The 25,464-nt window shown below is 43.1% G+C and overlaps 3 protein-coding genes across 6 annotated transcripts; 1 reads left to right on the forward strand and 2 right to left on the reverse strand.

Annotated features, from left to right (window-relative positions):
- Nucleotides 1-330: 330 nt before the first annotated feature.
- On the reverse strand, nucleotides 331-3,720 carry LOC101775834 (probable calcium-binding protein CML21). The gene is made up of 5 exons (XM_004951504.2): nucleotides 3,455-3,720; nucleotides 2,843-3,079; nucleotides 1,859-2,058; nucleotides 1,226-1,400; nucleotides 331-649 (listed from the first exon to the last, which is right to left on the reverse strand). The coding sequence occupies exons 2-5, from the start codon at nucleotides 3,033-3,035 to the stop codon at nucleotides 537-539; spliced, it is 681 nt and encodes a 226-aa protein (XP_004951561.1). The 5' UTR covers nucleotides 3,036-3,079; nucleotides 3,455-3,720; the 3' UTR covers nucleotides 331-536.
- Nucleotides 3,721-4,419: 699 nt separating this feature from the next.
- Nucleotides 4,420-12,706, reverse strand: LOC101776234. 4 transcript variants are annotated; one of them, XM_004951505.4, is made up of 14 exons: nucleotides 12,394-12,706; nucleotides 11,297-11,378; nucleotides 11,076-11,179; nucleotides 10,704-10,830; nucleotides 10,515-10,609; nucleotides 10,139-10,262; nucleotides 9,703-9,783; nucleotides 6,393-6,491; nucleotides 6,076-6,249; nucleotides 5,885-5,972; nucleotides 5,730-5,800; nucleotides 5,577-5,645; nucleotides 5,149-5,283; nucleotides 4,420-4,979 (listed from the first exon to the last, which is right to left on the reverse strand). In XM_004951505.4, the coding sequence occupies exons 1-14, from the start codon at nucleotides 12,432-12,434 to the stop codon at nucleotides 4,758-4,760; spliced, it is 1,512 nt and encodes a 503-aa protein (XP_004951562.1). In that variant the 5' UTR covers nucleotides 12,435-12,706; the 3' UTR covers nucleotides 4,420-4,757. The 4 variants fall into 4 exon arrangements, with proteins under 4 accessions (XP_004951562.1, XP_022685119.1, XP_022685123.1 ...); XM_022829384.1 differs by having other exon boundaries at nucleotides 10,704-10,744; nucleotides 12,394-12,444; XM_022829388.1 differs by having other exon boundaries at nucleotides 10,704-10,744; nucleotides 11,272-11,378; nucleotides 12,394-12,412.
- A 6,858-nt stretch (nucleotides 12,707-19,564) lies between these two features.
- LOC101769118 (sulfated surface glycoprotein 185) lies at nucleotides 19,565-25,281 on the forward strand. Its single transcript, XM_012844518.2, has 6 exons — nucleotides 19,565-19,635; nucleotides 20,312-20,732; nucleotides 23,731-23,953; nucleotides 24,075-24,171; nucleotides 24,360-24,442; nucleotides 24,789-25,281. Exons 1-5 carry the CDS (start codon nucleotides 19,565-19,567, stop codon nucleotides 24,379-24,381), a joined length of 834 nt encoding a protein of 277 aa, XP_012699972.1. The 3' UTR covers nucleotides 24,382-24,442; nucleotides 24,789-25,281.
- Nucleotides 25,282-25,464: the final 183 nt, after the last annotated feature.

Here is a 25,464-nt window from a genome sequence, read left to right on the forward strand (position 1 = left end):
AGGGTTTGGCCGGATTGGGAAAGATTCCTCCAGTCCTTCACGAGCAGGCCGGCAAAGGCGAACCTAAGCTTGAGAGTGAGGTTGTAGTGGCTCTTTCACTCATGGCCTATGACAGACTATGAGACTCTGATTCTATCCTACTGCACACGTATTTGAACACCTTTGCTACTGAAGCGACTCGAAGTTTTGTACTGGCCGTCTGGCCGTGACCAAAATTCTACAAAGATACTGGATGTAGAGAAACAGCCAGTATCAAAGGACAGAGCATTCTGCATTTTCTTAACATGTTCCAAACTTCCGAATAACAGGGTAACCTAACTGAACATCATCTCAACAATGTAACTCTTTTATCAGCAAAATCTTACCATAACTAGAAACAACTCGGGGGGTTCATTCTATTAATGCGAACATAAGCATCTACGATCAGCTAGACACCATGGAACATGAACAGCTATAGTACTAGCGGAGGAAGCTGCTGGAGGCCTCCTAAGGGCTGACATGGCCAAATCAGAACGCCTAATCTTCAGTTGGCACGCTCATTCATTGTCCTCCTCGTCATCGTCCTCATTGTCAATCCCCACCCACCGAGTAAAAGCGAAGAGGAACTCCTTGAAGGTCACTGTGCCATTCTTGTCCCAATCCATTTCCTCTGGAGACACCAAGAGAGTAAATATTAGGCCAAACATATACATGTAGTAGACAGTATTAACTGGATTGGAGTAACCATTTTCATCAATGAACACTGAATAATCCTAAGCTTTGCTGAAATGATATGGGAAATCTTTGTCTCGAATACGATATGGGAAATCTTCAAATGTAAGCATCAGTCTTCAATGATGGGAGTCTTGGACTGGTTCCAAAATAATTTAAAGTTTCTGAAAGCATGAAGTTGATCCTAAGTCCTAACTTATCTTTTATCAAAATTCCTATCTATCTTTGATTATCATAGCTGAAGAAAGAAAAAATAACAAGCTATGAGCAGTTTCATCCTACCCATCATGACCTCAAAAAGAGAAAAAGAGCTATCCACCCAGACCAAAGTATCAGATCACTGATTTCTAAAAGGAAAAAAGAAAAGCAATGGCATGACAAAGAGAAGACGACTGACAAAGTACTGGCGTGCCAACATCGGGTGGTTATAGTGAAAAAACACCTAGAAACTAACAGAGGAGAAGATAAGGGGATGTGGTCGTGAGATGATGGTGCCAGTGAAAAGATAACTAACCAAATCTTTTCACGCCTATGCGCCCAGAAGAGCGCTCTCCTGCAGTAGTTTCATTTATTGCTTGTATCATCTCGTTCTTACTGACATACCCATCTTTGTTCTTGTCCAAGAAGACAAATGACTCAACCAGTGTCTCAAATGTTGGCTCAAGACTGCCTAATCCCATTCTTTTTCTCTGAAGCATCATGTCAAGGACATAAACAATATAGAAAAAAGGGACAAGGAAACAAGTAAAATAGGATCACAGCTAGAGAATGTCTAGTGCTCAAAAAATGTCTAAGGTATCCTCCTAAGAGCCCTTATATAACTTAATATAAAAATTATACAATGACCTTCAAGAAGGTAATTTTTATCTATTAACTTCTTTCAATCTTTTTGTCTTCAAATTCTCACAAAGAAAGAAATCTTGATACGATATATGCATCATATGAAGCAATTTCCTTGATTAACTCCAAATATCAGGTAAGCACATACCACAATTTGAGTAATATCTTATTTTGCCATTAAAATAGAGAAATAAACAGACTCTGAATATTTTGAGAAAATTAATGCCTTATGTGGATTTCCTGTGCTAAAAAATATGAGCCAAATCAAACTTTGGAGAGTAAATATTTTTTACTGTATGAAGGATACTGCTTCAGACACCGCAGGATCATTGAGAAGATAAACAAGGCACAGGAAGACAATGAACTCATTGAATTTCATGCCCATGTGTTCATAAATGTCGCATGCCTCAAACAGATCTTTTATTTCATCATCAGTAGATTCGATACCCAATTTCTGGAAACAGTGCTTGAGTTCCTGTTGATCTATTTCACCATTGGAATCTTCATCTGCATAAGTACAAAAGTACATTTGTCAGAACATACGAAAAAGGGTTTGATGAAATGCCTCAAGAATGAAAGAGAATTTCAAATGAAATAATGACAGTATTATAGTCCATTTAGACAGGGTAATTCTGGATGACAAAACAAATTCCTCGTATGGGTGTCAAACCATGTCGAGGCTCAAAATCCCCTTGCTAAAGGTAAATTGGGACAGAAATTTGGGCAGTCTATCTTGTGCCCAATTATTTTAGTGGATTCGATTTCATAGGAGCAGTTTCCCTAAATGGCTAAATCTTCCAAATAGAGCCGTAATGAAGAAGGTACGCCTGAAGTGTCATCTGGTTGATTTCACCCTGAAGTCACTCGTTGGCATAATACAATATTACAATGTACACGAAACAGGATGCCATGGTACCTTCGGAGAAAGAGAGTACAATGCATTCATCTGACCAGGCCTCATTATGACCAAAGGCAGCAGCAGGCTATGGTCCTATAAGCCTGGTGTGGTTGGATGGAAGAATGTGTCATTTGTGGAGCAGTACTCTTTAAGAAAATGTCTTTGCTTTCCTTTGGATAGAACCAAATGAATCCATGTGATTTCATTTTGATTGAGCTAGACAATTTGGTCATGCTAGTTTTCTCAAATGTTTATCATTCAGGTTAACTCTTCAGTGCTGCTTCTGGTTACATAGTTCAACTATACATCAATTTTTTCTTCCAAGTTTTGACTTTAAATGACATGGTATATATCATAGCGCTGGTCCAGATAGAGGGGTAATGTAAAGCTCACCAAATTGCTGAAAGATGGTCCTGCAGTTTCTCAAGCTCTCGTCAATTTTAGGAAATTTCATGATGACACTGTTGAAAGATTTCACAGAAGTTCCTTTCAGTGCCCTCTGCTGCATGGCCTCAACCATCTTCCTCTCTAACTTTGTTGCCGGTGAACTGTTCCTTGGCGAGTCACCACCGATTACACCTCCCATTTCCGCAATCTTGACGATTTTGAATGGTGGCGAAACCTCCGTGCCTGGAGATATAAATAATATTCAGGATGAGACATTAACGATGGTGATTAAAATCGTGGCGGATGCAAAACATGTACGATTTCTGATTTAGGTTAGATAAAACAGCAACAACATAGCTAGTGGAGATGTGGAACAACATAGCGATTAAACGTCAGGACAAAAGAACAGTTAACAACGTCCAAATGTAGGCTAAGAATGAATCTCCTAACGCGGCCAAAATACTTTGGGGAAAATGAGCTGCAAACGAGAGGGACTCCACAAGCAGCAAATAAACGAATCCGCACACAAGGACAAGAGGATCGGGGAGAAAGATTCCGCGGAACAAGACGAGCGATCCGTCGAAGCAAGGCCGAAAAAGAAAAGATCGAGTTAATTACCGTTTCCTTATACCAAGAAACGAAGAGGCCAATCGAATTCCGGATGGATCTCCAGCACTCACGCCACGGCAGGGGCAGAAGGGCGATCGACGAGGGGGGACGCGCCTACGGGGCGGAAGGGGAGGATGGGGGAAGAGAGGACCGGGTTGCGGTGGGAGGGGAGAGGAGAGGATGCGCTCGATCGCGGGGGATCCGGTGGTGGATGGATGGGGTGGCGAAGCAGGCGTGTTCGGCGCCGAGGGCGGTGGGGAGCCGACGAGAGCGGGCGCGCGAAACGCCCGCGTCGCGCCAACACTCCGAGCAAACGTTTCTCCTGCCAGCTGCAGCTGGCGTCAGCGCGCAACACTGCCACGTTGCTCGTTTCCGAGGGTCATGCTCTCGCACTCTAGCATGCATGTGCATGCAACTATCATTTTTAGAAAAAAAATATTTTACTATCCTTACGGATTCACTTTGGCCATCTAAGCAACCGAATAAAATCTAGACTCAATTTACTTCCCCAAACCTTTTCGATTGATCCAATTTACCTCTAATGAGATTTATGTTTTTCCCGGGTACATGTTGAGCCTTGATTTTATCCTAATTTTTATATAACTTTATAAAAGCCCGAATTTTTATAGCATCGTGTTGTGTTGTTGCCATAAAAGCTTCAGCATAAGGCCTCCACTTGCATATGCATTTTTTTAAAAAGAATTTTATGGTATAAAAATGCTTATATTGCATTAGGAATTGCTTGTTGTTTTTGTAAAAATGGCTTACCATTTTTTTATAAAAAAAATCTTGCTCAAAGAGCAAATAAACGGACTATTTTTTATGCTCAAGTTACGAACAGATATGGGTGGGTGCTTGACGCAACTCAGGCACTCACATTCTACCTCAACACCACACCAAGCAAGGTGCAAGGCTCCACAATTCGTGTCTAACTAATCCTTCAAAGTTCAAACAATACAAAATAGCGAACAAGATGTCCAAAGAATTACGAACAAATGGCGGTACAAGGTGAGAACACCAAACCCATTCCATTTCACCAACAAGCTGTTGTCACACTGCAATCTACAAGATGCAAAAGTGGGGTAAGGAAGTTACAGGTGACAGCAAGTCAGAGGTGGAAGTTACACTTGTTTCAGGCAATTACAGCGGATGGTACAAGGGCGTGCCTCTCAGCTTTCCAAGCATCCTGGCACGCGATCGTGGCGTCAACCTACGTATATTCACCTATGGTTACAGGTTACAGTGTTGCAGTGACGACAATCCGTCAGAATCAGGACGATCAGTGGTTCAAGCAGGCTTGTCAGGGTCAGGGCTATGGAGTTGTAAGCTCTCCAGACGATTTGTTCCTCTTGTGCCGAGCAGGTTGGCCGAGGCACATCCTGAAGCGCTGTGATAGACTGTCCCCCATCTCCACCTTCTCGCTCTTAATCTTCTTCCACAGTGCTCGGATCTTCTTCTCCTTAGCTTTATCTTTATCAGATGGTTTCCTCTGGCTTTGTCTTTGAGGCGTAGCCAGAGCCTTCACTGTCTTATTCTACGATGCATAGATCAATTACCAGATCAGATTTCTTTTATTGCATTAATCATTTCGAAGTGTTGAGTAAATGCCACCAGCTTGAAAGAAGTCGGCTAGAGAAAACTATAGCTTTAATTAAGATATAAGCACTGAATTACTAAGTTGTCAAGCAACAGAGGCAATGTACCTCCTGCTTATCGTTATTATCCCCCGAGGATGACTCATCATCACTGGCCGCTCCTAAAGATGAACATCTGCCCCAACTTTCTCTGTTAGAGCTCGTGTATGAGCAGGACTCCTCATTGTGCCTACTAATTTTATCCTATAAGAAAGGAAGACTTATCATCAGTCAATTCACAAAAGGCAAGTATCGAGTATATCAAACCTCAGTTCTTAACACTGTAATGTGTTTCTGATGGCATTCACTGATAAGCCATCTTGGTATAAAGCGTAACCACCATATCTTATGATAAGCTAATTTAAAACAAGGCAACGGACGGCACAAGATAAGGCAAGGAAAAATATATCACATGTATATAATGCTAAACTTGACTAAAGCATACAGGGTTCAAGATTCTGGTAAACCAACTCGTAGTCATACAATGAACTTTTTACCTGCAGACGTGATCCAACACTATCCCCATCCATCTCTGACAGGCTACGATTTTCATCTAAAAGGAAATCCTGCATTTAATGGAATACACATAAGGAAAAGAGTTAGAAAAAAAGGCTTCATATCAGACACAAAGAAAACATCAAGAAACCTACCAAGTCAGTCTCGTTGTTAACAGACAGCTGATTCAAGCTTTCTGACAGCAAGTCAACTGCAGATCTTTTAGCTGGAATAATTTCAGGTGAAGCAGTTAGTATACAACCACTTACTATAACATTACAAGGAAGCAGCTAAAGGAGCTGTACCACACCATTTGGAATGTTAGGTGCATCTGTCGATGAACTGCAGGCAGCAGTGTTAGCTGGCTGCAGACCATTGATGATTTCAAAGAAGAAACTCTGCAAGAGCAGCCAAAAAACAAAGGCTATTCCTTAGAGTCAAACCATATAGATAATTCCAGGTTCAAATTGAGTTCTGTGATGGGTGTTTCGTGAATTTTACCTCATTGGTTACATTACCAACTTTAAATGCACCCATATGTAGCTTATTAGAACGTGCTGCAGGCAACAGAGGAGGATGCAATGTTTTGTAGAAGAATATTGAAACTGAATCATAATATGATTGAGGTCTTGGGGAATTGTGATCACCCTCAAATTTTATTATACTTTTATCCCCCTGCATACAACCAGGCAATGATTAACAGAATGACTAGCATGCTCTTCGGCAGCAATAGTCGACTAGTAATCTCCATATTGTCGAGTACATGTGGCATCTATATGCCCTTCGACCTTTATAAAGTAAGCTACATAAACATTTACCCCATATGCCTGGTGAATACGCTCGCAATGGTGAGGCTGAATAAACATATCATTCAAGCCATGTCCAAATAATGCAGGGATAGACATCTTGGGAGCCAACTGGTTAAGAACAAGAGAATGCTTAAGTTAGATCAATTTGAAGTATGAGCAGGTTCTTTAAAAGTAACGGGAATCGTGCAGGAAATACAGCATACGGAGATGTCAATAATACATAATGCAGACTAATAAAGAACCAGAAAAATGTAAATCCTGGCAATAACCAAATATCACTGTTAGGAAACTGGAAATTCTTGAGTGGAGCAGCTTTTAGATAAAAAGGAGAAAAAGATAACACAAAAGTTCAATTCTAAAACTGCTCAGACCATGCAAAAGTTCAATCCTAAAACTGCTCAGACCAATCTGAGGAAATCACAATAAATTGGAGCCAAATCAAGAAATGGATTTTTTTTCCAGAATTGTACTGGAAATTCTACGGTTAAACATCCCACATGGAAACTTGAAAATGCCAATTCTACAATCTGAAGATGTGGTTAGTCATTATGACCTTGCCATATTAGAAGCAACTAACAAATAGCTTATTGTTGTCATTTATAAGGTCTGTTATATTTATTTTTACAGCAGTAAGTAATGGATACAATCATACAATGCAAAATATAAACATAACTTGTATAAGCAAAAAAAAAAAGTTTGTACAACCATCATGATATGGCTACTTTACTGAGATAGGGAAGGTAGTAGATGGGATCTCGCCCTCACGCTGGAGGCTCTGAGATTAATCCTCTACTTCTTCCTTGTCTTTCATTGATACAATGGGGTCTCTTTTATAGAGATGACTGACTTGACCCTTAAGCAAATATCCTAACCTCCTAACCAAATCCATCTAACTTATCTCTTTCCTAAGAAACCAACTACTCCTATTCACGGCACTGTTCACGAGCTGCTGTGCTCGTGGGCCTAAGCCTGTGGCCGGCCCACTTGCCATAACACTTCACTACCCCTCGAAGACAGCTCGTCCTCGAGCTGTGGCAATGCTCAGGACTGCAGACCATGTGATCTGAATGGTGCCGGAAGTTGCTGAATCTTATGCAGCTTGAACCCGGTGGTGAAGAAGCACGTTTGAGCAGTTGGCAGCTGAAGAAGTTTGACGTCGTCATGTGTTGGAGACACTACACAGCAGCATGGTACACCAGGCAACGCCACGACCCTTGGTCCACAAGCAGCACACACAGCTGTCTGCAGCAGCCTAGCAGGACACGACCCAGCACGTAGAAGCCCCTGGGCTAATCCTGCTGTTTGTGTGCATCAAGGCCCAAACAGGATGCCAGCGGCAGACAGGATGCTGAAACTTGAGCCCAGCCGACTCCTGTCCCGAGTCCGGCCAACGAGTCATGTAATTGTGTCGCTACCCATGTGAAGAGGCCCAAACTCCTGTATCAAACGAATCTGAAGATGCCTAGCTCCAAGTCGACGCCAGTGATAGGTCTGTGCATTGTGAGTTGCAGGATCAACCATGGCCAACCACAGCTGACGGGGAGTTGGTGCCCTGCGCCGAGCCAGCACACCAAGGTGGCTGCAGCTTTTGGGGAGGCGAATCCCACCCGATGGCCTCCAGGTCTGGTTCTCAGGCATGGATGATGCAGTGTGGAGCCCGGCAGCAGACAGAGGCAGAACCAGCGAAGAGGATGGGGCGCAGCCGGCAGCGAGTTGCCTCCCCAGCATGCAGAGGCGCGCGGAGACAGATGAAATCCTGTGCAAGTGTTGATGTGGCCCCGCATGTGAAAAGCCAGGGAGGAGCGTTGTAGGCGGTGGCACGGAAGGGGGCGTTTGCATCTGAGGCGGCGGTGCAAGTACGTCTCTCTGCTGGGAGGCCTGATGCGTCCGCCCAAGATGTGCTGAAGGCGATGGAGAGGCTGATGCGGCGCGCGACAATGAAGGTGCAGCCTGTGACGGTGGCCATACGTGTCATACGACCGCAGGCCCATACGAAGAAGTTGCCGAAGCCCGATCTGTGCTACAGTACAGAGGTGCGGTCGGCGGCTGTAATGCCGCATGGCACGCGCGCGTCTGTCAACACGAGACATCACAACATCCGCCCCAAGACTTGGCAGCTGGCTTATGGACGACACCTGCGGGGGCAGAATCATCAGCGCAGATTCAGATGATGTTGATGCAGATGTTGCCAGCACTAAAGTCAACGAAGGCGGTGTTGTCGCGATCGTCGTGGTAGGGGCTGTCGTGCCTGGAGGTGCTAGTGGCAGCACAGTCTGGAGTTGCATTGGTGCTGATGCGGCAAAGGTTGCAGTCGGTGGTGATGCCACCAGAGTAGATGTTACAGCCAGGATCAAGGATGACGATAACCGTGCAGGGGCAATGGCCCACAGTCGTGGAGGCGTGGGTGGAGTCACTGCTGCTGTTGGTGGAGGAGATGCTGCCGCAGGCCCCAGGATAGTGGACGTCAGGGCTGGAGTAGCTGGCGGCGCCACTGGCATCGCTTTGCCAGTCGGGGATGCTGGTGGTGATGCGAAGACGGAGTCGATCTTGGCGAGTATCTCAGCGATGGTGGAAGATGCAGTCACAGTTGGCACCACTGCCATTGCCGCCGATGTTGGTGGAGACGGCGTGCAGGCCCACGGCACCGTGACTATACATACGTGGTTCCCATGGATGCTGTTGGCGAGGATGCTGGCGGAAAGGATGCCATCACGGAGTCAATTGCAGCGGCGATCTTGTCGACAGCAGTTTGAAAGTCCTCTTTGGTGATGTATTCTCCCATGGTGGCAAACAGATGCAATCTAGGTGTGGTAGCTGAACTGGATTAGGGTGGAAAATTGGTTGGCATTTGTGGGCAACAGGAACCGATCCAATCTAGAAAAAAAAATTGTGGTGGGAAAGGTTGCAGGATCAAAGGCTCTGAATACCAAAGTTGATATGGCTACTTTACTAAGATAGGGAAGGTAGTAGATGGGATCTCGCCCTCACGCTGGAGGCTCTGAGATTAATCCTCTACTTCTTCCTTGCCTTTCATTGATACAATGGGGTCTCTTTTATAGAGACGACTGACTTGACCCTTAAGCAAATATCCTAACCTCCTACCCAAATCCATCTAACTTATCTCTTTCCTAAGAAACCAACTACTCCTATTCGTGGCACTGTTCATGAGCTGCTGTGCTCGTGGGCCTAAGCCTGTGGCCGGCCCACTTGCCATAACACATCATGAGTTGAATTCTTCTATGGTTTTATATTAAAGATTCAGGGTGACAGGGTGCCAAATTAATGAATGAAGGGATATGGTATAGGTTTAGGAATGTACCTTTAAAACATTAAGATCCATTATGTCAAACTTGGCTCTTTTCTGAATAATTCGCCGCATGTACTGTACAGCCATCTTAACCTGAAAGGACAGAGTTTAGAACAACCCATTAAAACTTTACAAGTAAAGTAATTATCCTTGTGCTAGTAAGGAAGGAAGATAGTATGGAACATCACTAGATCTAACAATTGCCTCATCCTTTTACGAATTCCCGAATTTAGTCCAATGGCGAGCATGCAGATTCATCTATTAACTCAATAACATAGGTGAAAGTTCAATATAAAGGGAAAGAAAGTACGTCCTATTGGCTTATGCTTCGAAGTTAAAAATGTGAAAACCATAAGTCCCCATTTATTATGGCAATGCACATCTACAGCATTCTTGTGGTAGTATTGTAGTTGCACAAAAGTAACACATGCAGGAGTGCTGGGCATACCGTGAATTTAGGAACTCGAATTTTGTAAACGTCGACAAGTTCCATCATCAAGTCATACAAATTAGTAAAAGCACTATCCAATACCATGCCAGCAATAGAGGGATCTTCTGCTCCATAGAGTAGGCTGTATCACATTTGTATACAAAATATTGTAATGAATTACAGGGGACATCCATCAATTGGTGATGAAATATTTGAGCCATGAAATTAAAGTGTGAAAACAATGTTGAGAATATCATTTGAAAAGAGCATGGAAGAATCAAGAGTCTCTTCATACACAGTGCTTCTTAAAATAATGAATTATGAATCATATGAAGTAAAACAGAGAGATCCGCACCAAGTAGAAAAATGAACTTTAACAAAAACTACAAATTACCTTGTAACGGCGCCCATCGATCGCCCCCAAAGGCCTATACTGGAAACTTGCTTATTGGCCCGTAGACATGACACCGCACATTTGAGGTCCTCTTTCTAGAAGTAAATTGTTGTGGACTTCAGAAGTGTGTGATCACCCAAAATATAAATGTAGAATAAGCAAAGAACAACATTGATAGAGATTATGTACCTCATGCCAACCCAGGCTGACATAATCTCCACCTGATAGACCTGACCCAGAAAAGTCAAGTGTGAAAACAGTGATATTTGAAGAAAGCAGTATTACAGCGGCTTCATTTGCATCCGCTCGGCATCCACTGCATTGAGTCAAAGCAAAGCCTGTTTAATATTCCAAAAGATACAGTGACTGCTTGAGGTGCTGTGTGATATAAATAAAGAGGAGCAGAAAATTGTAACTTGTGCTACCAACTCAATAGATGATTTTCCAAAGGCTTGTGTATCAATATAAAGCGACTTGCACAAAATCAGAATCTTAAAAGAAGGAATCACCCAATGAATCATCAAACATATGGAACATGGAGCAGACATGTTGAGTACCTACCTATTTCCGTGGCAGTAGACCACACATGGGAGAGCAGTATTCTCTGGGATAAAAGCAGGAACATAGTGGCTGCATTTTAAGATATAGCCTCTTGCATTTGTAAGCTGCCAGGTACAAGTATAACAATAAGGTTATCAACAAAGAAGCTTATAGTTGCCATCGAACTTCCCTTCAGCAAATAAAAGACAGAAAAAACCTCGATAATTGATCTCCGTACTTGCCTCCAAGTCTAGTCGTTTGTATTTCCGTCCTGCGAGGATAAACTCTGTGTCCCATAGATACTGATCTGGATCATATTCTGACCTGCAAATTAGAATCCATTCAGTCCCAATACACCAGATACATTGATGAATCCTTAACTTGTTCAATGAATTTAACTTTTTTTAGCTCAATGAATTTCACGTTTTGATGGACTCCAATCATTATTGCATTTTGAAAAGACTAGGTACAAAACGATACCAATGAGTATGCAAAAGGTGCAAAGCCATCGATCAGCTAACTTTATTATTACATCAAATTAATATTTGCAACCAAAACTATACAAGGCACTGGCAGCCTATTAGGATATCTTCCATGAGATTCTCAGCTTTGAAATGTGAGGAACAAAGAAGCATGCCATATTCCAATTAATGCTGCAGAAAAATCATACACATACATCCTAAACAAAGCAACACTTTACAGCTGTGTTCCAAAAAGGTTGCAACAAAAAGAAAAAGAGCACCAGCAAGTAATAGAAGCCAAAAATTCACACATGATCTCTCCTCAGTCAGGATCTCAAATTTGTGACTCGAGCAGAAGATAACATTAACAGGGCAGTTAAACTTTATTCTTTTATGCATACATTAACACGAAAAGCGACTCTTGACAGCTATGAGCATCATACGGCATGCTCATGCAAGTTCAGCTACTACACATAACATGACAAACAGAAGACCCCCAATGAATATTGCAACCGTACCTAACTCTTGCTTTAATAGCACATGGTACAGATTTGCATTAACATAACAAAGGACACATGCAGACCTCCAGAAACCAGTAACTAACAATCCTCAATCTCATGATCTCATCCTCCGTTGGAATTCGAGATTGTACATTTGCAGGTAACATTTCGGCCTCGATATCCATCGACAACGCTAACATTTCAACAACGCTTGCGGACCTGCGGCTGCACCTAACGCTAGCATCCATCCCGCGGCGCTCTAATTTTCAAAATAACACGGCAACATCCAATGCAGCAGCACATTTGATGCGCCTGTAATAGACACAAGCAACCAATGCAGCAGCTCGGGATATATGGGGGACAGGACAGGGCGCGTACCGGGGCGGCCGGATGACGAAATTGACGAACTGCTCGATCATAGCGCCTCCCAGTGGTGAGCGGCGCTCCTACGCTGTGCGGCGGCGGGGCCTCCCCGCGCTCATCCACCACCCCCGCGCGCCTCCCGGCTCGCCCTCCTCTCGGAATTACGCCCCCCGCCTGCAAGGTGGCGCCCACCCGGACCTGAGGAATCCTCCGCGGAGCCGCCTCGGATCTGCCTCGCCGGATCCGGCGGCCCGAGGGGGATCCGGGAGGCCGAGGCGGTGGTTGGGGAGGCGGGGAGGAGGGAGGGGGGGAGGGGTGGAGGGAGGGGAGCAATGGCCGCGGGCGAGCGGAATGATTAGAACGTTAATGAAGCGGAGGTAATCGGGTGGGTTTTTAATTTTGAATTCTTTTTGTCGTGTTTAATTCGGGGTCTTGGTCATTGATGGTGGTCAATCCGTTGCAGGTGTCGGCATGGGCCCAGGTGCAGCGCACCACCCTGCTGGTTTGGTTGTATGCGACGTGCAACTGTGCATGTGAAGCGTATGGTGTGGTTGGTAGTTAAGGCCTTGTTTAGTTGGGGAATTTGGGAGGTGCCAAATTACTGTTACAGCACTGTAGCACACTGTAGCGTTTCGTTTGTATTTGTGAATTATTGTCCAAATATTGACTAATTAGGCTCAAAAGATTCGTCTCGCAAAGTACAACAAAACTGTGCAATTAGTTTTTAATTTCATCTACATTTAGTACTCCATGCATGTACCGCAAGTTTGATGTGATGGGGAATCTTCTTTTTGCATAGTGTCAAAGTTGGGAGTTGGGAGTAACTAAACAGGGCCTAACTTATGTGATCTTTGGGTTATCCACATTTAAACAAGTTACTTCGTGATGAATAGATGCTTCAAATGTTGAAATGTGTTACTTGAATCCTAGTGACAGCAATGGAACGATTTGGTTTTCTATATTTAGCTTGGCCAACATTGTAAAATGCTTATTTCAGAGTAACTTGCTTATTTTCGCACAAGCGCTCGTAAACTATCGCTTGGTTGACGAGGAGATCCGATCGAACGCATTTTTCGAAAATAAAAAACAATAAAAAAGGAAGATTTTTCTAGCCATCGAGATACTCAAGAAAGAATTTTGATATGCGCCCCATCGAAAGAAATGTGTCACTAATACTAATTTTCTCCTCTTCTTAAGAGTGTGTCTTACATACATAGCCTACCAGAAGGTTTGGACAGTACTAAATATGGGATTAGACATCGAGATACATCTGACATGAAGACCACCGGCTGCTAACTTGTCAAACTCTTCTTGTCTAAAGATTTAGCAAAGAAAAATCTGTCACCATTGGAACTAAGCTACCTCAGAGGCTCAGACCAAGTAATCACTACGAATCAAACAAGAAAAATATAAATTAAAGAAGCCTTCCCAATCTAAAATCTCCTATTTCTCTTAAAGTCAACCCCTCTCCAAGCTTGTCGGACAGCCTCCTATACAACAGTTGCACTGATGATCTAAGAAGGATGAATTCTGACAATAATACATGAAGGTGGAGTCTTGAACGTTTGCACTTGAATTTCCTATCTAAGCTGATACACTTTTAATGACCTAATTCAGTAACGATACATTTCAATAAGAGAACAAGGCCATCCCATGATTAGCAAGCTTTGGACAGTTCTAATCAGGTAGGCACTCTTCATAAAACGAAGCAAAAGAGGAAATCAAAGGCCCGAGGTAACATTGTGTATCAAGAACGGGGAGAGAAGTTTCAAAGTTTTGACAGGAGGAGGATGGGCACTGCTCCAACCTCTTCATCCAGAACCCATTGAATCGGAACCCTCTCAACTCAATATTGCAAACCCTGCAGGGCAATCGAATTCCCCCAATCTGATAAACCTCCAGCCCGACAGTCTGCGCCCAGTCAGGAAACGCGGAGGAGGAACGGATCAATCGAGATAATATAAGGACAGGATGCAATTTTTCATACCACATGTTCAGGGATTAAGAATAAGCACAGACTGAAGTCAGGGGCTGGCATTGCCACGAGAGCCTGTCAACCGAACATCATGGAAAAAACCATAGTCAGCTACTGATAAATAAAATCAATGAAACCATTAGAGGTTATGACCTTAATCTTCCTTTCTAGCAAGCACCATTGCTGCAATGTAAGCTGTAGAATTTAACTATGAGTGCAACACATAAGACTGAAAAAGAAAAACAAGTACTGAGAATATAGAGTCCAGTTAGCAAACTACTTGTTGAAGTTCTATAACCTGCAATGCCTTGGAGTAATCAAAATCATATATGTTACTATTATTGTTCTTCTTTCACATTTTCCATCTGCAATCGTCAAAATAAGGGGTAACAAAATAGAGACTATCAGGACATAGTAATTCGGCACAAAATAGTGCAAAAATGTGACAGTAACCAACCACATGTCAGTCCCACCTGTAGAATGACTTCGACAAAGTGTCTACAACGGATCAATGACACCGAACACGCCTCCATCTCAGAGATCTCACTGGACACACAAAAGTAGTAGGAGCAACATATCCTTCCTACAAGAGGTTGGCCGTGAAACATAGATCAAAGTTGCCTCAAACTTACTTTAATTCACATAATGAAGTTTTGGAGCGAGGCATGCATCAAGTGCTAAAAAACAACCAGTGAATACAATGCACTCCATTCAGAAGCACAATACTACTGACAATGCTATATCCTGAAACAATACAGACAACAAACCTCATGTACTGATCAGTTATTTAAATATAACATTAGTAAACACCTTGACCAAATTATATGATTAGAAATGAAAATTAATGGAATCTATCACAATAAACAAGCAGTACAGATAGTTTTGACTCCAAAAGAAAGTGCACAATACCAATATAAGACATAAGGTGTCTCCTCAAAAAGTCAATTAGGCATTCCCTTGAAAAATCTAACTTGTAAGACAGACAAGTTTTAAATTATTTATAACACGTTAATTCATGTCAAATAGCTATTTTTTTTGCTGGCTATATAAAACAACTAATAGATAAACATAACGTAGAACGCTAAATTTGGAGTCTGCTGTTTATAAAAATACCTGCAGGAGTCTAAATTAATCTGGAGCCTACAACAATTAAAAGATAGAGCTTTTTAAAATAACATGAGATCAAGACCGGAGCTTTCAAAGACAAGCATGCCACGGCCCATCAAAACAATGCCTTCCTGCTATGATTTGGCTCTTCCTCCCATCAAGAACAGAGTGACATGGCTGCAACAAGAGGCCATTTTTCCATTTTAACATACACATTGTCATAGTAGGATAACATTAATATGCTGCAAAGGAGCATGGCTGATGTGTCTTGATCACAAAAGGATGAGAAGCCTAATAAAATGGACCCCAAGACTAAACCAGCAGCACCTGACAACAAGCTTTTCAAAGTTCGTAGCAAGAACTTCCCACATGACCAAATGTCTAAATCTTCTTGTTTGTATGTTATAGCATGTCAGATAATATAAAGAATTTTAATAAGCTAATATCCAATTTACAGATACCTGCTTGAAGCTATCTAATGGAGCTTGCAGCCAGTGATTGGTTTAAGGACACGAAGCGTATGTATGGATAATGTTGGAAGGCAAAAAAAAATTGTGTTACTCAGGTAACCAAAGAGCTGGGCTAATTGCTTAGCCTATTCTACAGCTGTAGTTCCTGAACTTGAAACAGTGACATAAACAAAGATAACAGTAGCAACGATGTTACATCTTTAGAGGATGATTCATCAAAGAAACCAAACTGATTTGGCTTTTTTTGAGAAATTCGAAAAGTTTACTTGATTATTTTTCCAAAGCTCTTGCTATTGCCACCGTGGTTCAGCGATGAGCCTAATGAGCTCCATCAGGCTTGAGTCAACCCCGATTAACTCTATCAGGCAAGCCGTATGATCCTACTGAGTCCACTAATGGGGGCTATCAGATGCAGCAACGCCACACCATGTTTCTAATCTGAGTTCAACTACGGCCACGGACCCAACAAATGCAAGCCAGTGCAAGTCAAATCATTGTTGGAAAAATACCAGAGGTGGTCAAAAGGCCGAGAGAGAAGGGGAGGGATAACGAGGATCGTCACCCATGACTCGGACTCCCGCGCCACCTCGCTTCTTGATCGGAGGCGCAACCAACTTGTGGTTGCGGCCCCAGATCGCCCAGCGCTATATTAAAAGAGGGTGGCTCGGCTGGTTTTGGGATCGCACGCCAAACCCACGCACGCCACCCTACATCACCACCCCGATCCCGGCGGTGTTGGAGCCCTCTGAAGGCCGCTGCCGCTTCACCGTCGTCGTCCCCGGACAGACGAGGTGGAGACCCGAAGGTCGATGGGAGCTCCTACGTGATACCCCAACACTGGCGTCCCCTTCACCGACCACTGCCCCAATTGAGCTGGCCGACTCATCGCACAACATTGCCGCCGGTTGATTACTCAACTTATTTACTAAGATGTGTTTATGTTCTAGATGTTAAGATCCTAGTTTTAGTTGATCTAAGAAATGTAGATTCCTGCTATTTTTAAACTTATCAAGTGCTTCAGACTTTTCGTGTATGGGATAGATGTATCCATAGCGGGAGAAATCATCACTGAAGGTAATGAAATAATTATTTAAATGAAGCTTGAAGCCACTGTTAAGTTCTAATGTGAGATCCCCAACTGCCTCAACTTCAACTTCAACTCCATTTGCAACTCTAAGTGCGCGAATCCCCTTTCTTATAGTCCGCGCGCCATTTAATCCATGTGAGGAATTAGTAACATGAATGGTTGCACCAGAATCAATCCACCATGTACTTAATAGAAAATCAGCATAAAAGGACTCATCTACTATAGAAATAAAGTCATCATTATCATTTTTAATGCACCATGCCTTAAACTCATCACAGTGTTTCTTAATGTGTCCAAAAATTTTGCAATGATGGCATTTAGGACCCTTAGAGGAAGAGGATCCATCTGTCCCATCTATCTTTGGAGGTTGACAAGGCTTCTTATTTTCTTTATTTTCTTAAAAGGGATGATCGGCTTATTTTTGCCCTTATTAACCTCGTGCCTAATGAGGTTGGCAAAATCACCCTTCTTAGATCTTAGCCTCTCTTCCTCCTTACTGCACTTTGCAATTAGTGTGGGAATGTCCCACTGTGCATCGCTACCATTATAGTTGATCTTGAAAGGATCAAACACTGAGGGCAACGAAAGCATGATGTGGTGAAGTAGTATGTCATCATTAAGAGGGCACTTCAAGTCCTTGAGCTTATCCCTCAGGTCAACAAGGCTCATTATGTGCTCCCTTACACTGCCTTGCCCATCATACTTAGTGTTCATCAACTTAGACAGAAGGGTACTAGCATTTGCCTTAGGGGAACCTTTGAAATACTCCTCAACCCTTTCCATAAAGTCCTTGGCACTTTTGGGATTCTTCTCAAGAGCTCCCCTTATGGCCGGATTTATGGTCTGCTCCATTATCATGAGGGCCACCCTGTCAGAACGCTCTCACCGCTCCTTTTCTCTCTCATAGGTAGTGGTGCGCTCAGCAAGGGTAGTATCATTATCCCCTTGAGCAGTGGGAGCAGCAACAGGAAGATCCTCCCTCATGGAGTGGTCCCGATCCATAATGCATAGGACCAAGCCAATCTGATTCTTCCAGTTAGTGAAGTTGTCTTCTCCAAGCTTCTCTATGCCATTGACATAGCTTATGACACTAGATGGAGTCAAGTCGGAATGAAAGAATTTCAATCAGTAATGATGACAATAATAAGCAATGAACTTAATTTGCGTTGGCTTGATTAAAAACATAAAGAAACAACTTTGCATCACCGTTGGACAGAAGCAAAAACATAAATTAATTTTGTATCACCGTTGGGCAGAAGCAAAAAAATAACTTAAAACTTAAATAAAGTATTTATGGACAACCAATTAATAACAACGTTGGTCAAAAATTAATTGTTGTTCCCAAATAATTATTAAATAATTCTGAATAAATTTTAGCGTTGGTTCTATTTACTAGAATATCATCACTTAAAATTAATCAGGTTAATTATGCTATACAAACAATAATCTAGCATAATTAATAACTCATGGAAGCAGAACTGATAATAAAGGCCAAACAAGTTTTTTAAGTTTTTCTACAGCTCGGTCACTATTTGGTTATTCATGCAACTTTGGGAACAACAAGTGTGTAATAAGTTTTGACAATAAGATTATTGGTCATGCCCCTTTACATGATAAGCTTTACTTGTTGCCTCAAAGTATTAATTCTTCTGTGAGGACCGTCACCCACGACTCGGACGCCCGCACCACCTCACACCGTGATCGGAGGCGCAACCAACTTGTGGTTGCGGCCCCAGATCACCCAGCGCTATATTAAGAGGGTGGCTCGGCTAGTTTGGATCGTCCAATGCACGCCAAACCCACGCACACCACCGTACATTGCCACCCCAATCCCGACGGCACTGAAGCCCTCTGAAGGCCGCTGCTGCTTCACCGTCGTCATCCCGGACAGACGAGGTGGAGACCCGAAGGTCGACGGGACCTCCTACGTGCTACCCCAACACCGACGTCCCCTTCACCGGCCACTGCCCCAACTGAGATGGCCGGCTCGTTGCACAACATTATCGCCGTTTGATTACTCAACTTATTTACTAAGATGTGTTCATGTTCTAGATGTTAAGATCTTGGTTTTAATTAATCTAAGAAATGTAGATTCCTACAATCACTGGAAAAAAAATTGATCGATCCCTCATCGCTCACCTTGAGAGCTTGCGCCCTATTAAAGTGGATTCCGAGCGACGGCGGCGCGGCAGGTCGTGGAGTGTGGGCGTGAGGGCGCGACTATCCACGAGAGTGTGAGGACGTTGCAGGTGTTGATGGAGCGGGTGTTGACAACGTTGATGGGGAAGCGTAGTGGGTGGTGTAGATGCGCGGGTACTTGTTGGCGAAGATGCAGATGCCTAGCACCTGAGTGGATCATTGTCCTCCGTCGCGGACGCCACGAATCCAGCTTCCTCGAGTGGATGGCGGCGGGCAATGCTGCCCCAGTGCCACCTCATCCTTGCTCCTCGCCACCTCTTCCTCTTGCTGGGGCGGTGGCGGCAGAGCGAGCGGTGGAGGGACGAGTGGTCTGCAGGAGTGTGTTGTCAGATCTGGCGAGGCGCGGTGATGGCATGGCTCCGGCGCGGCAACGGTGTCGCAATCTCCACGGGGCAGCGCAACGGGCAGCCGACGACCGGGTGATTAGGGCATGTTTGGCTCCCAGGCGCTAAACTTTAGCCCCTGTCACATCGGATGTTTGATATTAATTAGGACTATTAAATATAGGCTAATTACAAACTTATCTCCAAAGAAGGAGGCTAATTCGGTGAGACGAATCTATTAAGCCTAATTAGTCCATGATTTGACAATGTGGTGCTACAATAACCATTTGCTAATGATGGATTAATTAGGCTTAATAGATTCGTCTCGCGAATTAGCCCAGGACTTCTGCAATTAGTTTTATAATTAGCTCATGTTTAGTCCTTCTAATTAGCATCCGAACATTCGATGTGATAAGGGCTAAACTTTAGCCTCTAGTATCCAAACAGCCCCTTAGGCGTGCGGGAGCGGCGGCTTCTTTGGGAGCGAGACACGGATAGAGGAAGGAGAAAAAAAATTGAAGAGCGGAGAGGCGTGCGGAGGTCGAGGTAGCGATCGGATGACCAGCGTTTGCTAGCGGGTCCACCAAAAACGCAACGACCGCTAGTATGATGAGCCTGTTTGTATCCGCTTATTTCCCACTTATCAGTGAAAATAAGCTATAAACCCACCCAAACACCTAGCTTTAGCTTATTTCCCACGTGCCACCCAAGCCACTTAGCCCACAATAACTAGCGAGACCGATTTTCCTGTACGCGGCGCTTCTCCCGCAAGCGAACGATTTTTCCCCCGTACCCCACCCCACCGACACCTGCTGTCCGCCCCCACGCCATCGATCCTGCACCCACTGCCGGCTCCGTCCGCCGCCCTCCAACGGCTCCCTGCACCAAATCCCGCCCTCCACTGGCTCCCTGGCCAGATCCCGCCCGCCACCTCCCTGCCGGCAGATCCCGTCCGCTGCCCGCCGCTGGCTCCGTCCTCCTTCCCCGCGTCCTCCCTGCCCGCCTCGCGTCCTCCCTGGCCGCCTCGCGTCAGTCCGCCGGCACCTCGCGTCCTCCCTGCCCCCTGGCTCGCGTCCTCCCTGCCCGCTTGGCATCAGTCCGCTGGCGCCGCCAGCTCCTTCCGCCGGCGGTCGTGGCCAGGCTCATCGGGCACACGGCGGCGAGCGGGCGGGCGGGCTGTGAGCTCTCCCAGGGTACCCTCTTCTGCCGCACTTGTCAGGATCGCTAGCAAGTTAGTGATCATGCACTGTTGATATACCAATTCCATCTTCATTTGATACTGTATCCATTTGCATAGATTGCTCCTTTTTATTCTAGATGTGTAATTGTTGTGTTTGGTGAATTCGTGACCGTGCGATGATTCTAGACATTTGAGTTGGGAGGATAGCTTCCTTGGAGTGTTCTTTCATGTGCTGCGGGCAGTGTTTTAAAAATTCGGCATAGTTTGCTGAACCTGGAATGGATTATTGTGTCTTTGTAGAATCTATCTTGTACTTGATTATGGATGGTTTTGTTTGAGAATTGATTGGTTAAAAGCTGTCCAAGAGATAATCAGAACTAGGATCATTGATTATGGAAATGGGTTGGTGTGACGCCTGAGTGGTCAAAGTATAGGTCATTATGGAAGTTAATAATTTTGAATTGTTAAGTTGGTGCATGGCATTATAAGCCACTGATTGGAAGGAAGTTTCAGCATCATGACAAGATGAGAATTGAAATCTTTTCTGCAGGACCATTTTCTTTTGCTGCCATATCCAAAGGCGACAATGAAAATCCCTCTTTTTTCCATTTTTTGATCAGGCCATTTTCAGTCATGGTAAAATAAACAATATCTCTGTTGTAGTAACTAGATACTTTTTTTAATAAAATATTCCTTAGTGTTATCTGAGTTAAGAAACTATAAGGATATTGTATGAATGATTTATGAGGTTAAGAAATTGTAATAAAGCTTACTGTCCTGGGCCTACTCGTACATTTGTTTTACTGCTCGAAGTGGGTCTGACGAGTAATCAAACTTTATGGCCACACTTGTTCAATTGGTTTGAAAATGATTGAGAGGGAAAATATTTTTTTGGCAAAGTTATTTTCATATTAGACCGATCTATCATATGAATTTCATATTATTGTAATGCAATTTCTATTTAACAAACTCCAAAGACATTAGAATTATTATCTTCTCCTTAGATTCACAACAAAAATGAGCTATTATCAGCCTCAGATGTATTTAGATCAATTTACCAGCTAGGACAGACAATCGACGTAAACTTATCAGCATTGCCATATAAGCGAGTTCTATACAAACAGCGCCGATGACGTTTCGTCGCCATCCTGGTTTTATTAGCAGTAGAAATGGGCTTAACTCACTGGACATCCATCCCAGCCCAACAAAACCCATAGAAACCACTTCCACTTCCAAGTCCAAGGCTTTTCTTCCTCTGCTCCTCCTCCTCCTCCCTCGCTGCCGACGCCTCCCCGGCGCCCCCGCGCGAGGCTCCATCCGGGCGTCTCCAATCACGTGCTCCTCCAGCGCTTCTATCTCCTCCAGGCGTGGTGAGCGGATTTGTTTCCATTCTCCGTTTTTTATGTAGGGTTTGACATGAAATTTATCCGCACTACATATCCGTTCTTACTACCAATCTGTAGCTTTGATTAGCAAGTTTCAACTCCCAAGATTTTTTTGAACGTAATTTTCAACTCCCAAGATCGCGTTGCTTGAGCATAACTGCATAAACGGGTTGCAGGTTTGCTCGCATGTCGCTTGTGACCTGTTCATTCAGGCATGCATCGATCGTGACAGCCATTAATTAAAATTGGTTGGACCTATATGCTGCCCATCATGATAATGCACCACTAGTCATTTACTCAAGCAGTCAAGCCTCCAATAATTTATAGACTCCAGTGTCCAGTCAGTAAACTTGTCTTATCTTAAGGTACAGTTCTATTGTTAGGTCTTATCAGGTGCTTAAGAGTTTGTTAGTACCTGAATCTTAATTACATCTACATCAAGGAAAGGAAAGCACACTTGTGGTTGAAGCCTTTAATGGTTTCAGAATTGTAAGAGCAATGATGAATTTTTCTGAAATATGTGACTATTATCACAAAGCTAAATGCAGAAGACATGTTTAGTTCCATCTGATTGTTACGAGGAAGTATCAAAATTTTCTGGGCTTGAGCTGGCTTGCCCTATTTTCTGGCATATATCTATTTATAGTTTATACTTCGTTTTTGTGTTCCATAAAATACACCGCTGAGTCCAGCCATGTTGTTTACTGCAGATATTTTGGTCAGACATGATTTTAAATCCCATCCTAGGATGGCTGTGGTGCCTCATCCACATGGCAATTGGCCTCTTTGATTTATGGTCATGCTTGAGTAACAAACTAGAATGCTACCTCATTTCATCTGAGTTGTTGTCCCAGTACCAAATTCTAAATCTTGAGAGACTCAAGTGCTTGGGAGTGGTACTAGATAGCAGAGAAGCAAAGAATGTTATGGAGGTCAAACAGCTTTTACACTGGTTCTCCACTGCTGGAATCAAGTATGTAGTTCTCTATGACATAGAAGGTGTGACAATGAGCATTTTTCTTACATGCTTTGTTACTTGGGTTGGGTATCTCTTACTCACTTTTAAGTTCAATGATGCACATCATCTGCCTATAATAGCTTTCCTTGCAAAAACAGAAGTTGTGAACTTCTGATTAGAAATGGTTGGAAAAAAATACGCGACATGGTCAGTCTGATTTATTTATTTTAATATTCCTTCCTAAATTCATCTCCTAAAACTATTTAGCGCAGCGCAGCTGTGTTTTTGTGCTGCAAAACAATAGCTTCCATTAAGCATATAAAATAAAATCACTTCAAATAATTTGAACTGCCCATCAAATCTGAGCTTTACAGAATCCAACTAAATTGGAAGTATAGAGTAATGTCTAGATGTTCATTATTTTCCTGATTACTTTTGTCTTTAATTTAGCACTCCATTAATTATTTGCATAATAAATCAATAAATAGTGCAACAATACCCTGCAAGAGTAATAAAGGAATCAATTGAACCTGGTATAGACGCCTCAAGAGAGCAGTAAGTAAGAAGTAGAGCTTTCTATTGGCCTTGTATACTTACAATTGTTGCCTGCTTGTCTACTGTTTGATCTGTCCATCCTTTTTATAATTGCGATTCATGTGAACATGTAGGATGTTTGTGCAAACACCAAGAGTCCACATTGTAGCCATGGAGGGATGGTTATGGAGTGTCTTTCTGGTTCTGATGGCAAGGAAGCCATTGCCAAAGCAGCAAACTTACTATACTCAGCTTCCAGCAAAGGCTGCAATAGCTATACAACCTATACTCGTGGATATGATAAAATGGATACTGTTTTTACAGAAGCTCACATGGCTAGTGCATTGAGAGCAGTAGGTATGTTTAGGGGAAAAGAGGCACCTTTACTATCCTTGTTAAATTTGCCATCTCCAGTAAATAGGCATTTCTACTTCTCATACTGGATAATCACTTACTGTTCCAAACCTTTTTTCATTAGGTTGTGGCGGGCCAGAACCTGATCTTATTCTTGTGTATGGTCCAGTTAGATGTCATTTGGGATTTCCTGCTTGGAGATTACGGTACACAGAGATAATGTAAGTTTAATTTCTCTATCTCATCAGTTTTCATGATAAGTAATTTTGTTGCACCCCTTGCCCCCAATCACATGCAAGATTGTTCCACTTGAAGAATGACTGGTGTGTGTGTGCTCATTGGTTTCTTCCTCCGGAAGGGTTACTATGAATTTTACCAATTCAATTAATCTCTAATATTTCTTGTGCAGGCATATGGGGCCACTGAAATAAATGAAATACAGTTCCATCGTGAAAGTCTTGTGTCAGTTTGCACAGAAACATCAAAATTATGGTAAGTTTGGCAAGCTGTCTGTTATATGTATTTTCTTTACAAGTTTCTGTTGGCCCCATCCAACTATTGTACATATGAAAGATGTTAAGCCGTCAGATTTTCAAATGGCTAGTTTTTCTTCGAACTGCACATATAGCTTGTTTCCCTGTTGAACTCCACATTAAGTTTATGCAAGTACCACTCTCTCTTAATTTTGACAGAACTTTCACGGGTAGGGAACATAATCTTGAAATGTGATTCAGCCAACAGCTCTATGCTCGATATTTTAAGAAAAGAGTTAAGCCTTGATTAGCAAAATAGAAGTGGTCTTGTGCTTAATGGTCCGTCCTGACAGCCTGTTCTTCAGGTACATGACGGTGGATACTTGTGTAAAAGAGGACCCATTTGTTGTGTACAAGGACATGCTTCCGGACTGGAACTGACCTCCATCTACGGGCATCGATCCTGTCATGGCGGCTATCCACTTTGCGCTGCCTTTTTGTAGCATCGAAGGGAAACTGATTTTGGTTTCATTGGGATGGAAAACTCGCAGACTTGCAGTTCCGTGGTGAAAGCGCTCATGGGCTCATGGCTGATACATGGAGACTGTATTTCATTGCAGAAAACTAAATTAACTCCCATCGTTTGTTGTTGTACACTATCCTGTATCAAATAGAAATTAGTGTGTTGATAAATTTTATGTTTGATGATTTATTACATACCGGTCCTTAGTAATACTCAGGCAATTGGTATTACCCTGGTTGTATATAGGGCATATTTTGTTTATTTTTTAACTGGGAATTGCAATGTGTATCAGTGTGCTTCTCTCCTATGCTCAACCTATATTTGGAGGCTTTAAATATTTTTTCCTTTTTTACTGTACTGATTTTCTTCTAATCTTAGGCTAGTTTTTTTAGCAGAAGGAAACTCGCATGATTTACCTTTTCCTTTTTTTCTTTTTCTAAGATGATTTATTTAACTTTTCTTTGAGAGGACCCATAGTTTGTTTACTGTGGAAGGCCGAGGATGTCAACCTCCCTACT

This window comes from Setaria italica, chromosome I (genome assembly GCF_000263155.2).
Source record: "Setaria italica strain Yugu1 chromosome I, Setaria_italica_v2.0, whole genome shotgun sequence".
NCBI lineage: Eukaryota > Viridiplantae > Streptophyta > Magnoliopsida > Poales > Poaceae > Setaria > Setaria italica.

Bases quoted from the DNA above. Each gene is read 5' to 3' on its own strand.
- LOC101775834 (XM_004951504.2), bottom strand. From the start codon at position 3,035: ATGGGAGGTGTAATCGGTGGTGACTCGCCAAGGAACAGTTCACCGGCA. The intron at 2,059-2,842 runs GTGAGCTTTACA...GTACTTATGCAG, and splicing joins GACCATCTTTCAGCAATTTG to ATGAAGATTCCAATGGTGAA. The intron at 1,401-1,858 runs GTATCCTTCATA...ATGATGCTTCAG, and splicing joins ATCCTGCGGTGTCTGAAGCA to AGAAAAAGAATGGGATTAGG.
- LOC101776234 (XM_004951505.4), bottom strand. From the start codon at position 12,434: ATGATCGAGCAGTTCGTCAATTTCGTCATCCGGCCGCCCCG. The intron at 6,250-6,392 runs GTAAATGTTTAT...GGTTGTATGCAG, and splicing joins GTATTCACCAGGCATATGGG to GGGGATAAAAGTATAATAAA. The intron at 5,646-5,729 runs GTAGGTTTCTTG...CATTAAATGCAG, and splicing joins TTAACAACGAGACTGACTTG to GATTTCCTTTTAGATGAAAA.
- LOC101769118 (XM_012844518.2), top strand. From the start codon at position 19,565: ATGGCATGGCTCCGGCGCGGCAACGGTGTCGCAATCTCCACGGGGCAG. The intron at 23,954-24,074 runs GTATGTTTAGGG...TTTTTTCATTAG, and splicing joins TAGTGCATTGAGAGCAGTAG to GTTGTGGCGGGCCAGAACCT. The intron at 24,172-24,359 runs GTAAGTTTAATT...TTTCTTGTGCAG, and splicing joins TTACGGTACACAGAGATAAT to GCATATGGGGCCACTGAAAT.